Raw genomic sequence first — 15,848 nt, 5'->3', positions numbered from 1 at the left:
ACCCTCAATGAACAGCTGAAGGACACGTAACACAAACTGTTCATGGCAACAGATCACTAACAGCACCCTTGGCTGGATATTTTTGGATTCTGGACCACTCTCAGCTCAACAGTGTCACAGGGCACGTGGGAAAAACTCCAGCAATGCTGCTGTTACCTGACACACTCAGGCCAGCACAACACTCACTACTGTGCCATTACTGGTGCAACCTCTTTGGTGTGTTGAGAGTGGTCTACCACCTATCTGGCATCCAGTCAGTGGTGCTCTGTCTACAGTTGTACACAGGTATATAATGTCCTATTAAAATGAGAGCGACTGTATCCAATATGGCCAATATGCCATGGGTGCCCAAGAAAAAGATAGCTGTTGACCTGCCCAGCTACCAACAGAGTGTAGAACAGCAAACGCCTTTATTTATTGACTAGCATGTTGAATAGCATATCTATGATCGGTATTGTTGTATAGGGTATATTCCAGTACGTCTTGATGGCTTTACTGCATGCCAGGAGTTGATAGGTGTATTGTACCAGAGGAGGCCAAAAGCTGAGGACATATCTGTAACTGAATGTGTCAAACAAATGAAGCATACAGTGTGTGAGAGAAACAAGCAAAAGAAATACAATAAAACCACTTCTGGAAGCATATGATAATTTGTGTGAAGTGTCACATGAGCACGTTTGAAAACCTCATGATTACCTTTCCAAACATTACAATAACTACTGTCTGGGGATGAGAGGGAAAGTAATCATAGGTATTGGTACAACGATCACAAAGACTTTAAACAGAGGTTCAAGAAATGGATAGATTGTGCTCCATGGAGCCAAATGAACACTTAACACCCCATCAGACCCATGTTATGGTGTAGTGTGGGAAAGTCTAATTCATCCAGTTACGCAAATCTTTCTGTCAATCACAAAACAGCAAACACTTGATGATTAAAGCTTGGACACTGTCATGTGAGAAGTAGAAGCCATACTGAACATCTGCCCGCTGACTACGGTTTCAAGTAATCCCAAGTAGAACGGCATTCCACCAGGGGCTTTCCAAAAGGAATACCTTCACTCTAAACATGAATGGAAACAAATGCAGTATGTTTCTGAACTCATTTGGACTGGATGGGTAAAAGGATACCTACTTCTCTTACAAGTAAAACAGAAATGGAATCATATCACAAGAGTCGATTCACAAGGACGTGTCAGAAGTGTACTTCTAAAGACAAGACCAACATGGTCGATCGGCCCACCAACAAAGTCTGCCTGTTGGTCAAATATTTATACTAAAGAATCAAGACTTTAATACACCACAACATTTATCATTTTATCCAAAGCGACTTACAATTATGACTGAGTACAACTTGAGCAATTGAGGGTTAAGGGCCTTGCTCAGGGGCCCAACAGTGGCAACTTGGCAGTAAACCAGCAACCTTCCAATTACAAGGCAAGTACCTTACCCACTGAGCTACCACTGCCACCAAAAGAACGCAAACATTTCTAATAATCTCAGGACATTGGATAAAACAAATTTAAAATGAAAGATTTACCTTCATTTATATATTTGTTGGCTTCTAAGCTTTTATTTATTATGATTTACACTTTTAGAAGAGTATATGAGCCAGAGTGTACAGTAGAACAGCAAACACCTTTAATTGTTGACTAGCATATTGCCATGATCGGTATTGTTATTTAAGATATATTTATTTAGGGGATATACCAGCTCGCTCCCATGGTGTTATTGAATGCTGAGAGTAGATAGGTATATCGTACCGGAAGACGCAGAGCCCCGGACATCTGCGTTAATAGACCAGTTTTTTTTGTCTAATTCTGACATTCCTCATTATTTATTTTATTTTTTTCTGAGAAATTCTCTTATGGCCCTGGGGTAGAAGCTGTGAAGGGTCTGTCAGAGGTTCAGTGGCCAGTCTGTCCAGGATGACCATATTGAAGCTAAGTCTATAAAAAACATCTTTACATAGCTGGTGTTCAAGGTGGATCGGTGCTCTGTGTAGAGCAGTAACCGTGGCCTCTTCTAATTGGTCTGTATGCAAATTGATGTGGGTCAAAGGTAGATGGGAGGCTATCTTTGATGTGCTGCCAGACAAGCCTCCCGAAACACTTTATAATGATCGGCGTGTCACTGGACAGCAGCCAGTGAAAGCACAATCATAGGCCTTGGAATGATTGTGACAGACTTCAGACGCAGTGGGATGGTGGATCTAGAAAGGGACAGGTTAAGATCTTTGTGAAGAAGCCAACATGCTGGTCTGAACAATCTTTCATCAGCCTGCCTGTGACAGCATCAGGGCTGGCAGCTTTCATCAAGTTTAACGCTCCGAGTACCCACCTCAACTCATGCTCCTGAACTGTGAAAATTTGGCTGGTGGGGGGTCAATTGTCAATGTGTTGGATACAGACTTTGAGGAGAGTTCTGACCTTTGGGGTATAGCTAACTAGTTAACTAGTTTATCAAATGTTAAATTGAAATAAATATCATTGAATATATTGTTATACTTTCATATAACCCTCTAAAGGCTGCCTTATGTGCTGTAATATGAGGTAAACGTTGTGAAATATCAGAAACCATATTTTACTCTTTACATCTTATCTTCTGAGGTGACAGCACTTTTTCGAGTGGACAGCTTCTTCTGTCTTGTCTGCACAGTTTTAACGGGGCTACCTCTGTCGCTTGGCAAGTCAATGTGGAAAAAAAGCATACTTCTCCTAATCCTGGAGAATATGTCTTTTATGCAATGTCCAGATGCGTAACTGGTTAGAAAAAAGTTACGGCTTATCTTAAATTTTAACTTACAGTATTAGGCCTAAATATTATATTTTAAGGAAAGCTTGAATGCTTCAAAACGCTTAGTTTTGGCAACTCTAGTACACTCCATTACGTTACGTTCCCATAACGTAGAACATAGAAAGTTTCAACGTTCAAACAAGCCCACGTAATTGTTATAGAATGTACCAGTAACGCTATTTTAAGAACGTTTCGCCTTAACATTGACAGAACTGTTACATAACAGACAAAAAAAATATTCCTTGCCTGCTCGCCAATTGATCGCAAGGGAACAAATTACTGGACTCTGAAACATTCAAATTTCATAGTCCTATTTAAAATTGGAGGTATGAACTAGTCACATCTGATTGTGGAATCTTTTCTTTAGGTTTGCAAATTTTTCACTTTGGTAATCGGTGTGAAAGTTATAGCTATATTTGTTGGAAACACCGAAACAATTTTACAATTCGCAGCCCTGGACAAGAATCGCTACATTTATTTACTTACTTAAACATTTAAAATATTATTCTATAGGGGGGGAAATCGTCCATTATGTGCTGTAACTATAATAAGATGTAATCCCACAACCTTCGCGAAGTTTCTTACAATAACAATCAGTAGTGGAATGCTTCTAAAGTCTCCATAAAGATGTGGAAACCTCGGGAACAAACCCCCGGGCTCACAGAGCGTCGTCACGGAGTCATGCTGCTTTAGGCGATCGGACAGCGCGATATAGCTGCTCCAGGTGAAATAACAGCTTCGGAAATGTCTGCATGTGGAGCTCCACAATCCATCTAATAACGTCTTTGTAATCGCCACCGTAGTCAAACAGACTGAGATAAGCGCAAATCTAAAAGCATCTTGTCCTTTTTAAACGTGTTGTGCTGTTGACCACTTTAAGTGCGCACACCCAGCCTTTTTGAAATATATTGTCTTATTGCCTATTTTAGATGTGCGCTCGGTTCCTAGGTTTCATTTAAAATATTTGATTGCAAGCTAATTTCTCATATTCATTTCAAGCCTCAATAAACCAAATCTGAAGTGACAGACGATTTTTCTTTTTTGTTTGTTTTGTTTTGGATGCAGAAGTAGAAAACAAACCTTTTGGTCCAACTTTTGTTATGGCGAACATGATTATGTGCTCATTTCTCACATTCAATTCATATCGCAAGAAACCACATTTCAAATAACAGACTTCGTTCATTGTTTTTGTTTTAGATGAAAAAATAATACCGTGTACACGGTTCCGCCGCGCTGCCGGTATTGATTTACTGCAACCGCAATAAGCGCACGCATGGGCAAAAAGCCACATGTTAGGATTTGACCGAATAAAGTATAAAATCCGATCTAGGGCCACATACGAAAGTGACTCAAAACGTATTTGAAAAGGTAAAAAAATCAGATTTCTGTCACGAAGCATAAATGTAATAATTCAAATAATTGAAGTTGAATCACGTTAGGTTGGTAATGTGAACGTACCCATATGCTAGAGTCGTCGTAGACAAGGAAACGAAAAACGGCAATTAAAAACGTTACGTTTTATAGTCTGAGTTTTGACATTGAAAGCTATTACAAAAGGGGGCACGTTAAAGCAGTTAGCAAAGCAGTCAGTTTTTTATTTAAAAGGAACGCGGTAACGATTCAATAGTAAGATGACCTACAGATTTAACCTACTATGATAGCGGAGCACCTTGTAGCCTGCCATGATTATGAAACGCTAGTTGCTTATCCGTGCTAGCATAAAGGTAGAACAATCTAACCTTTTCCCTTTTTTTCTTAAATGGGGAACAGATTTGTAGCAGACGTAATTGTAGCCTAGTAATTGTAACATAGTAGATCGTGTAGCCTAGTAATTGTAACATCGTGATGAATTCAAAAAGGTTGGGTATGCATCCATAACACACGTACACAGGCGACCTTCCTCATCACAAATGTTAATGTATTAGAAATACACCGCAGGTGTACAGTTGATGGTTACTCATCTGCTCATGCAGTTTGTGTTAGCTAACTTCTTCAATGCTAAGTTTCTGTGTGAATGTTTTTGGGATACAAACTTTCAAACTTGATTACAACAATTTAAACAGGAAGGAACAACAAGTTATAGTACAGAAAATGGTCTGGTCCCCTCAACTTTTTCATTTGTCACTACTTCAGCTCCTGTAAGGTGTTCTTGACTGCTTAGTGAGAAAAGCACCAGCAGTCAAAAAGGAAACTCTGGAAGAACTTATAAAGGACTGCTTGGACTGCTATACCTGCAAAATACCCGCAGAAACCTCATAACAGACAGCCGTGAATATGGCAGACAGGCTGGCCTTAAAACTACAGATATGTAGAATGTAGAATTCAAGCAAAAACAAGTTAGTTGTTAGTTGAAACCTTCCTGTCCTGTTAAATATTTTGTGGTCTGTTATCTCTTGAAACAACCATTTCAATTTCCATCTTTATGTAGGTGTAATGTAGATGTGAGACATGCACACAGACACTGCAGACATTGTTTGCACACAGGTGGGATGGCGGGGGTGTGTGGTGGCGTTCCAGCTCTGGGGAAACTCCTGTGGGTTTGAGCCTCATCGGTGTAAATACAGAGAGCAGATCTCTCCCAGGCTAATCCTCAGTGCTCCTATAATACTGCGCTGAGGTTGCATTTGTAGTAGGTGCGTTATCAGTGAAGACAGCTACATTCCAGGCCAGTCCACAAGATTACAAGCACCATGCAATATAAAGTTCGATTGTGATGATGCTTTTTATGACATATCTCCATTACATGACATAGCCATTTTAAGCATACTGATTGTCATTTCTAATGGAACCATAAATCTCAATACATCTCCAGCAACATTTGAAGGAAGATGGAAAGGAGATGTGAAACATTAACTCTTATTTCAGCAGTTGCTCAGTTTTGCAGTTCGCCACCTCCACTCGAGATCTTTTTTAAGCCATTCTTTTGTTTTGTTGCCATAGTGATCACCAAGGTCTTCTGCAAAGCTCCGCTCAGACAGCACATGACCTCATGACCTTATGCAGAATCCAGCACATGACCAACCTTTTCAGTGTCTTTGAACCTCTCCGTATTGATTTGGTTGGACCTGCGGAAAGGAAGCAGACTGAAACCGAACAAATCTGATTCACCGTGCTGTAGACGCCAATGGACAAGGTGGTGGTGTCACTGCAGTCTCTGCTTGTCCAGACAAAAATCCCAAAACAAGCATCCTTTGTCCATCACTTACTGCTCTGCATGAGACTGAAATGCAAGGCTGTGTTTCATTGCATTTTCAGCATTGTCAGTTATTCTCATCCAAAACTACACTCATTTAATAGCACAACAGTAAATTTGCTCTTGTGGACTTGAACCCTTGACCTTGGTGTTACCAGCACCCTGTGCTGCCTGCTCCACACTGCCTATGCTGGAACATTTTGCGGTGCACAGTGCAGGTGAATGGCTTCAGCATGATAAGAGCCCTGGCTAAAACTGAGAATAGCACCCAGGTTATCTACATGAGGAAGCAGCGTGATTTTGGATTAAGGATTAATAAAATTAAGATGAAATTAACTCCGTGCTTCTGATAGGTTGAAGCTTCTAAGTGGTAAAACAGATATCATGCACACTGCTCTGTCACTCATCTCTGCTGCTCTGGCTCAGTGTGACATTTCAGAACCTCCTTCTTTTCAGTCGCAGGTGTGTGTGTGTGTGTGTGTGTGTGTGTGTGTGTGTGCACGTGCACATTGTGCATATTCACACGTGTGTACGTATATGTGTGTGGGAGAATCATAAAGTTCAAAATCTCTCCTCCCTGGCCAGCTGAATGTAATATTCATTAACTCACATTTCAAATATGAGTGCTGTTAAACACTACGCTACACACACAAAGGGGGAGGAGCTAGTTGTTTCTGAAGCTGTTCACAGCTGTTTTTCCAGGGTTCCACTCTATACACCGGGAACATAGGTTATAAACGCAGGGAAGTTAAACAGTGGCCCTGTTTATTTGTAGCCTGTACAATGCAGATGAGGATGGTGCAGGAGATGCTCATTAATTCAGGGTGCAGATATTTAAGCTCCAATGGCTAAGAATTCACACACACACAAACACACACACATAAACAAACACACATGCGCCAGCTCAGAGGCAAGCGTCCACACTCAGATAGTCTCTTAAGTATTTGGCCAAGGATGAGAAATCCACGGATAGAATAAACATGAACTAATGATTGTGAAACTTGAAACTCAAGTAATTTAATTGTCTTTGAAATTATAGCTAACAAATGTGTTGTTTCAGTTTGGTTCTAATCCAATGCATAACCCTTTTTACCTCTCTCTCTCTCTCTCTCTCTCTCTCTCTCTCTCTCTCTCTCTCTCTCTCTCTCTCTCTCTCTCTCTCACACACACACACACGCACAGACACAGTTACTCATGCATTGCAGTTTCTTGTGGTGTTTGAGGGCTCATACATGGTAAACAACCTGACTACACTATTAATCACCAGCAGTATTTCTGGACCATAGGAGAATCTCTCTCTCTCTCTCTGTCTCTCTTTCCATCTCTATCACTCTCTCTTTCTCTCTCTCTCTCTCTCTTCTTTTGCTCTTTGTCTCTCTTTTACCCTTTCCTTGTTACTCGGTTATCATTCTCCTTCATTGGCTGTGTGGGTTCTGGGTGTACTACTGCACATGAATGAACCTGATTAATTAGCCTCTTACATATGTTATGGAATCTTTAGACCATCATCTTTCATTACCACCTGACAGTGCCATGCATCTTTTCCCTGATGCCGACAAGCTATATGTGTGTGTGCGTGCGTGCATGTGTGTTGCATGCGTGGGTGCAAGCACTGGCAAATCTATATCTGAGTTTGGGTGTGTGTGCGTGTGTGTGTGTGTGTGTGTTCGTGTGTGTGTGCGTGCGTGCTCTTATGAAGAAACATGCTCTACTTAAGCATGATCAAAGTGCTTAGATGCTTCCTAAGTGTTAATATTACACAGCTGTTCCTCTGGGGGTTACACTGTGTACATTAAAGACCAGTTTGAAAAAAAAAAAAAAAAAGGGCAGTTCGTATTCATCTCATTTACACTCACAGAACAATTACCTCTGTCTTCAACCCCTAATAAATAAACCCCACTAATCAGCAGATTTTATCAACTCCCTCTGTAGAGCACAAACATGTCCAGCAATGTCCGATTTCCTTACACAGTATCTCCATCCTTCCCTCTCTCCTTGGTGTGTGCCTCAAACAGCTCTCTCTTTCAGCAATCAGTGAGATGGCCAGGGAATCTGTCATTCTATAAGGTGTCTAATTGTCAGAATCATGTCAGTGCCCTGGAACTGGAAACAAACTACATTGTACAAAACAGAGTGCATCAACTAGCCACAAAATATGTCCCATCTCCAAGTTTCTGAAAGTTTTCAAATGTGGTTTATTTACCGCTACGCTTTCTTAGCTACATAGCCAAGCTTCCTTACCAAATGCCAGTCTTTCTTTAAAATTATATCTGCCAGTGTAACCATTGCCTAGCTACACTGTGTGCATAATTATTAGGCAAGAGAGTATTTTGAACATATCATCATTTTTATGCATATTTTACAACTCCAAGCTGTATACACTTGAATGTTTATTGGATTTAAGCATATCAGGTGATGTATATTTGTGTAATGAGGGAGGTTGTGGCCTAAGGAGATCAGCACCCTATATCAAGGTGTGCATAATTATCAGGCAGCTTCTTTTCCTCAGGAAAAATGGGCCAAAAGAGAGATTTGACTCTGAAAAGTCAAAAATTGTTAAAAAAAAAAAAAAAAAGCTTTCAGAGGGATGGAGCGCTCTTAAAATTGCTATGATATTGGTGTGTGATCACAGAACCATCAAACGTTTTGTTGCAAATAGTCAACAGGGTCACAAGAAACGTGTTGAGAAAAAAAGATGCAAATTAACTGCCAAAGATTTGAGAAGAATCAAACGTGAAGCGACTAGGAGCCCGTTATCCTCCAGTGCTGTCATATTCCTGAACTACAACCTACCTGGAGTTCCCAGAAGTACAACATGTTCAGTACTCAGACACATGGCCAAGGTAAGAATGGCTGAAACCCGACCACCACTGAACAAGACACTTAAAGTGAAACGTCAAGACTAGGCCAAGAAATATCTGAAGACAGATTTTTCAAAGGTTTTATGGACTGATCCGATGAGTGTGACTCTTGACGGACCAGATGGATGTGCCTGTGGCTGGATCAGTAACGGGCACAGAGCTCCACATCTATTCACACGCCAGCAAGGTGGAGGTGGGGTACTGCTATAGGCTGATATTAAAGATGAGCTAGATGGACCTTTTCAGGTTGAACATGGACTTAAGATCAACTCCCAAATCTACTGCCAGTTTTTAGAAGACACTTTCTTCAAGTAGTGGTACAGGAAAAAGTCTGCATCTTTCAAGAAGATCATGATTTTTATGCAGGACAATGCTCCATCGCATGCATCAAAGTACTCCAGTGCATGGCTAGCCAGTAAAGGCCTTAAAGATGAAAAAGAATAATGACACGGCCCCCTTCCTCACTCGACCTAAACCCTATTGAGAACTTCTGGGCCTTTCTTAAACGGGAGATTGACGGTGAAGGAAAACAGAACAGCGCTCTGAACAGTGTCTGGGAGGCTGTGGTTGCTGCTGCACAAAAAGTTGATCTTCACCAGATTAAGAAACTGACAGACTCCAGGAATGGAAGGCTTATGACTGTTATTGAAAAGAAGGGTGACTATATTGGTCACTGGTTTTATTCATGGATTTATTTGTTTGTTTGTTTAATGTCAAATGTTTATTTGTAAATTGAGTTGGTTGTTGATTTATTATTCACACTTTAACAGATGAAAATAATAAACAAGTGAGATAGGAAAATGTCTGTTTTTCCTTTAGTTGCATAATAATTCTGCACACTAATAAATAGTTGCTCAATAATTATGCACACATAAATATTCTCCTAAAAAAGCCAAAAGCTCACTTTTACTTTCTTAAATGTACAGGTTTGAGGTTTATTAACATTTTGGATTGACTGATGGCACTGTAGTTGTTCAATAATAAAATGAATCCTCAAAAATACAGCTTGCCTAATAATTATGCACCCCGTGTATGTACATGGCTAACTACTGTAGCTAGTTAATATTAGCTCCAACATAGTCATTACATTATTTACAACTTTAAAATAACAAGTGCTGTCTGACGGATGTAACTGAGCCGTCAACTGTCCCAATGTCCCTTGTATTACGGACCTTTCCAGTGCTCAAGTTCACATTGTCTATGTAATGATTCACCACACAGAACTAGTTATTGAATCAAGGCTCACTTTGAACCTCTCTCTCTCTCTCTCTCTCTCTCTCTCTCTCTCTCTCTCTCTCTCTCTCTCTCTCTCCATCTTCTCGCTACCCCCCTGTTCCCCCCCTGTCATCAATCTCTCATGAATGCAATGCTAAGGAGATTATGACTATGATATTACTGCACCTACCCTGGGGGTTACGCTCCTCTTTCTCCCATCATCACACTTTAGATGATACCCTAACCCTTTAACCTATTCTAACTCCACTTACTTTGACCTGTGGTGTTGACCTTTAGTTGCCAGGTGACATACCCAGGGAATCGGCAGGTGCCATTTTTTACACGAAGCCCTATACACATTTAAAAAATGCACCCCCCCCCCCCCCATTCAACCATTCATACCACCAGCCCATGTCTTACCTATAGACTTGCTGCAAGAAAACTGGCCACAAAGAGTCATGCAAAAGTAAGCAAGCAAGTACTCAACAGGAATTTGGCCATATGTATAATAACAAAAACTGCAGTGTCTATTTACTGTAATGTAACCATACACTCCCAGCCACACTCACACACACACAAACACACACACACACACACACACACACACACACACACACACACACACACACACACACACACACACTCCAAATTTTCCAAGAACAGCTAGCCTGGCAGATATGGTGCACTGTATATAGACACATATCCAGTCACCCAGTCGCATCAAAGCTCTTAAAGCCAAGTTAGGAAAAAAACAGAATGTCATTGAACGATTAAAGGTTTTTCTAGCTTATTCTATTAGCAAAGCTAATCTCACAGAGCAAAGGCCAGTTCAACTGACAGAAATACTTGAAACTCTATCCAAATCTGTGCCTTCATCTTACCACAAACCCCACTGCAGAACAGTGTGCAGGATATTAAGTCCTTACCAGGTTTCATCGTTTTTGAACTCCAGCTCTCCGTAGGTGTCTTCGAAGTCTTCTCCAATTCCCTTGGCGAGGCCCTCCACGGTGCGGTACGGGACGATGACGGCTCCCCTCGCTCCAGACGTACGTAGCACCTTCACCTCCATCACACCCACACTCTCGCTCACGTGCATGGACTCGCTCTCAAATGTGAATATGCCCGCATGGTCGTCGTCCAGGATGGTGACTGTAGCAAGGGCAGGAAAGCCAAGAACCGCCTTTGGGTACGGCAGGCTGTTGGCCGACAGCACCTCGTCCTCTACCTCCAGCATGCGCACGTTGCTCAGACGCACGAAAAAGTGCTCGTCCTCCTCAAAGATGTCATCGTCAATGATGCCGATCGTGATCTCCTTGATGATCTCGCCAGGTTTGAACACCATCGTGCCTTCGGTGAATTCATAGTCTGCTCCAGCATTCGCTGAACCATCCTCTGTCTTATAGTCCACGTAGATCGTCTTGGCAATGTCGCCACCCTTGCGCACGATGGTCAGCAGGACGGCGCCACAGTTCTCCAGGCACTGGTATGTGGCCGGCTCAAAGGCGATCCGCGTGACAAAGTCCTCCGGCTCCTCAACATGGATCTCCTGTATGCTTGTGCTCCTCTTGGCCTGGTCGGCGACATGCTTCTTCAGGATGTTGCCTGCCCCTGTCATCATGCGGGTGGCCTGGATTCGGTAGAAGGCGCGGCTCTTCTGCTGGTGCGACAGGGCATAGTAGTTGGCCATTTCCACCAGCTGGTCCAGCTCCTTCTCCGGGTGCTTCTGTTTCAGGTCCTTCAGTATCCGGATCATGTCACGACGAGACTCGTCCACTTCTTTTCCGTCCATCAGACCTATTAGATTGCTGGCAGCGTTACCGTCTACAAAATGCGAGTTCACCATCTTGCCATCCATCTCGATGTCCTTGGAGCGCTCTCCTTCTGTCTCGATGATCACGCGATGCTTGTCCATGCGGTACTTCTTGTGGATGAATTTGTAGAAGAGGAGCCGACGGTCAGCCACCCAGGCCAGGACCACGCAAACAGGGAAGAAAGCGAGCGTGAGTAGCCCCTCCCACACTTGCACCACGTTGGGTGAGAACACAGCCAGGATCATGTAGAGCCAGATGTAGGCGAACACACTCCATGCAGCCGTGACGAAGAATACACGCAGGTGCTTCACCCTGCGCACTTCGCCCTCTGGGATGACAGACACGCACAGGCCGATGATCACGAACATGTTGAAGGCTGCGCTGCCCACGATGGTGGAGGGCCCGAGCTCGCCAGCGTGGAACTCGTGGCCGCATACCTCGATGACAGAGAGGAGGATTTCTGGTGCGGAGGAGCCCAGCGCCATCAGCGTGAGGTTGGACACGGTTTCGTTCCATACGCGGATGGTGGTGGTCGTTGTTTCTCCATTGGGACGCTTGATGATGATCTCCTTCTCCTGTGAAGTGATGACTTCGATCGCCGCCATGAATCGGTCGGCAATGATGGACACGCCGAGGAACATGTAGATCATGGCAACGAAGTAGACGATGACACGTGCAATTTTGTCGCCCATGGACGGGTCTTCAGGGTACCAGATGGGAAGGATGATGCCAGGTTTGCATTTTGATGGCACCTCTGTGCAAGTGATGTTGCCGGGAGATGTTGAGCTTGGTGTGGCTCGCGCTTCCGCACAGAGGAAGGTCGCTGCCACGGAGAGCAGGCCCAACCAGAGGCAGACAAATGTCCCTGGCTTTGTCGTCGTTGAGCGCTCCATGCACCCTACGTTGTCCTAAATGTCCGTCTTCTCTAATGGTCCTTCTGAGATCCAGCACTAGGCTTTCTTTGGTTCCACACTCACCACCTGCAAAGTGATAAGTGGATGTAAGTCAAACCATATAAAACATTTACTGTAAATTTGTTTTCGTCAAATGAGGCCTTGTAAATTTGACTTTGAATGAAGTAACTAAGTTTCAAATCTGTGGTACAAAAATAAACAGTACACAGTGTCAAACTACTACAGGACACAATGTCCTGGTTTCAAAGTGCTTGACCTAGAGGAACAGTCCTGCATTTCCTCCCAGCAGCAGGATGTATGATGTGAGTACCCATGTGCCTCAGGAGAAACCATTATCGGATTTTTTATGGTTAAGGAATATCTTTATATCTATATATAAAAGTATACATCTTTAAAGTGTGTAAAGAACAATGTAACGTAATCGATCCTCTATAAAAGTACTGCAGGAGGGATGGGGGAATAGTGACCAATGAAACCCCTAAACCCTCACTCAGCAAGAGTCAGTGCTGGCAGAGTAAGCAATGTACAAAACAACACGCTGACAAAAAACCCACCCATAGCAGGAGCAGAGTAAGTGTGTGTGTGTAGGGGGGGGGGGGGGGTGGTGCGTGAAAGAGAGACAAATGGAAAAGAAATGCATAGCCAATTCAACTTCTGCTCCAGAGGGAAGCTATAAAATTAAGACATTAACACATAGCCACACACACACATGCGCGTTCAATCCTGTGTCTCATTGTGCATTTCCTAAGCTTGAATCAGGAAGAGGAGACTGCCAAACAGGATTCTCAGAGGGCTCGTAGAAAGCATATACTCTAATAATCCTGTTATCAACTAACCCTAGCTTCCATGCTAATTTTCTTACTTCGTTTCTTGCACACTTCACTGTTAACAAGGTTTGCCTGAGTCGGTCCTTTAATGCTTTACAGCCATCAGGCAAAAGGGGACTCCACTGTTAGCATTTTGGCTAATGCCACAAATCACAGCTCTAAGTCCGCAGCGGGTCTCCTGGCTTGATGTTGATGTCTGATGGTACACCATATTCCCCAGAGAAGGACTTGGTAAATTGTTGATAATCTGAAACAGGTATGTTCCTTCAGGACTGGAGTTTGACATGCCTGTGCTACCAAGATAATTACTGAGCTGGGCTACACTGTATGGCCAAAGGTATGTGGGCAGCCCTCCAAATAAGTACATTCAGGACTTTCTGCCACACCCATTGCTAAAAGGTGTTAAATAATGGCATGCATAGGTAAACACTGGCAGTAGAATGGGTTATAATGAAGAGCTCAGTGACTTTAAACATGGTAGTGTCATAAGTGCGACTGTGAATTTAAAGTGTTTAGCATTAGACCATGTCAACTCTCAGAGTGGGGTCACTGAGTACTGAAGCATGTAGGACTCACAAGTATCACTCACTAATAATTTTCCAGCTGCCACTGGAAGCACTGTCAGGGGCTTCGTGAAATGGGTTCCCAGGACTGAGCAGCTTAAGATCCCTACACATTGTAGTAATGCACAGCATCAGGTGGAGTGGTGTAAAGCACACCACTACTGAACTCTGGAGTGAATGTGTGTTCTCTGGATATATGAATCATGATTCAAATTCAGATTTCAAATTCAAATATAGAACTTTTTACATGTGTAATCACAAAGCATTTTCACAAACATCATATATACAGGAAATCCAGGTCCAGGCCTTAATGTGCAAGCCAAACAGACGGTGGCAAGAAAAGAAACCTTGAGAGGAACCTATCCTCAGTTCATAGCAGATGGCAAACTAATAGCACATAATGATCAAAGCTGCTTTTCCTTTTAACTTTAACTTGCTATAAAACTTATAAAAGCAGATTATAAGCCTTAAGAAATGACTAAAATATTTGTCAGAGGATCATTCAGTCAGAACCCATTTAACATCAGCACAGTAAACAACTAAACAAAGTCTTAGCAAGAGAGCCGATGGCGGTGGCGATGGGCTCTTCGGAAACGTCTCCATGGCACCCAGGAGCACTTTGGGCCTTCTCATCCAACCTTAGTGCTCAACCTCGCAAGTGCCATTTTGGCTGAATGGGCACAAATTCTCGAAGATACACCACAATTTTTGGGAAAGGCTCTTATAGCTCCAAAAAGACAGGGAAGATGATAGAACGGCCAAAAGTGTACATTTAGGGCAGCTCCAGCTCAAGATTTCCGCATATACTTTAAAGTGACGTGTTATCACATTCAACGCCCTGTAGGCCTCTACCATGCCTAATACCACACAGGGCTCTCCCTCCCCCCCTTCACTCTACTAGGATAATCAGACTCATTATTAGTTAAATGAGTGTGTCTGGGGAGTGCCTACAAGGAACATTGGCACCTTTATTACAGTACAGCTCAGTAGCTCGAAATGCAGTGCACTGTGCCCTTTTTGATAGTACAAAAAGCAGGTGTGTTGTACAGGTCATTGAGAACATGCTAGGTTGCCCACTCCTCTAAGGTCGGTCAGGAAGACATAGCCCGCGTAGTCTGACCTAATATGCCGGTGGGCGGGTAAGGGCGCTGGACTAGATGGGGCAGGGGCAGCAGGGTGGAGCTCACCTGGTAGCTGCTGGTAAGACTTCAATTCCCAAGGAGCACACATACTGTCATACTGCTAAACATGTCACTCTGTCACTAAGTCACTCTGAATAAGAGGATCAGTAAAGATTTTAGAGTTAAATGCATGCTGAAATATGAAGCTTTTAATGTACCGAGAACCTAAAGTCTTACACCTTATAAACCTATTCAAAACCAAAAAGGTTTTAAACTTCCTAAGATTACATAATAAGTAAACCCCTCTGATTCTGATCTCAATGTACCCTTTTAAAAACAACAACCACAACCACAACAACAAAAACAATAAAAAGAATTTAATATAATTTCACCTGGGCATGAATAAAAGCATAACAATGTAGCTGAATCATGCACCCTTCCCCCAAAATCCTGCAAAATGTTTTTGATTTCTAATGCATGTTGATGCTAAACATAGTTCTAATAACACACACACGCTTTCACACGCACAGAGGTACACACTCCTACA

At 42.7% G+C, this 15,848-nt stretch overlaps 1 protein-coding gene across 2 annotated transcripts in view; it reads right to left on the bottom strand.

Moving 5' to 3' along the window:
* slc8a3 (solute carrier family 8 member 3) overlaps positions 1 to 15,848 on the bottom strand; it is a 58,017-nt gene that overhangs the window by 28,428 nt on the left and 13,741 nt on the right. For both annotated transcript variants that reach the window (XM_035531389.1, XM_027005779.2), the window contains exon 2: positions 10,992 to 12,856. In XM_035531389.1, coding sequence (XP_035387282.1) covers positions 10,992 to 12,769 — 1,778 coding nt within the window. In that variant the 5' untranslated portion in view covers positions 12,770 to 12,856. The remainder of the gene's footprint in view (positions 1 to 10,991; positions 12,857 to 15,848) is intronic.

Source organism: Electrophorus electricus, chromosome 11 (assembly GCF_013358815.1).
Source record: "Electrophorus electricus isolate fEleEle1 chromosome 11, fEleEle1.pri, whole genome shotgun sequence".
NCBI classification, from domain to species: Eukaryota; Metazoa; Chordata; class Actinopteri; order Gymnotiformes; family Gymnotidae; genus Electrophorus; species Electrophorus electricus.
Note: the sequence above shows the minus strand (reverse complement) of the source record. Positions and strands in the feature narration are given on the sequence as shown.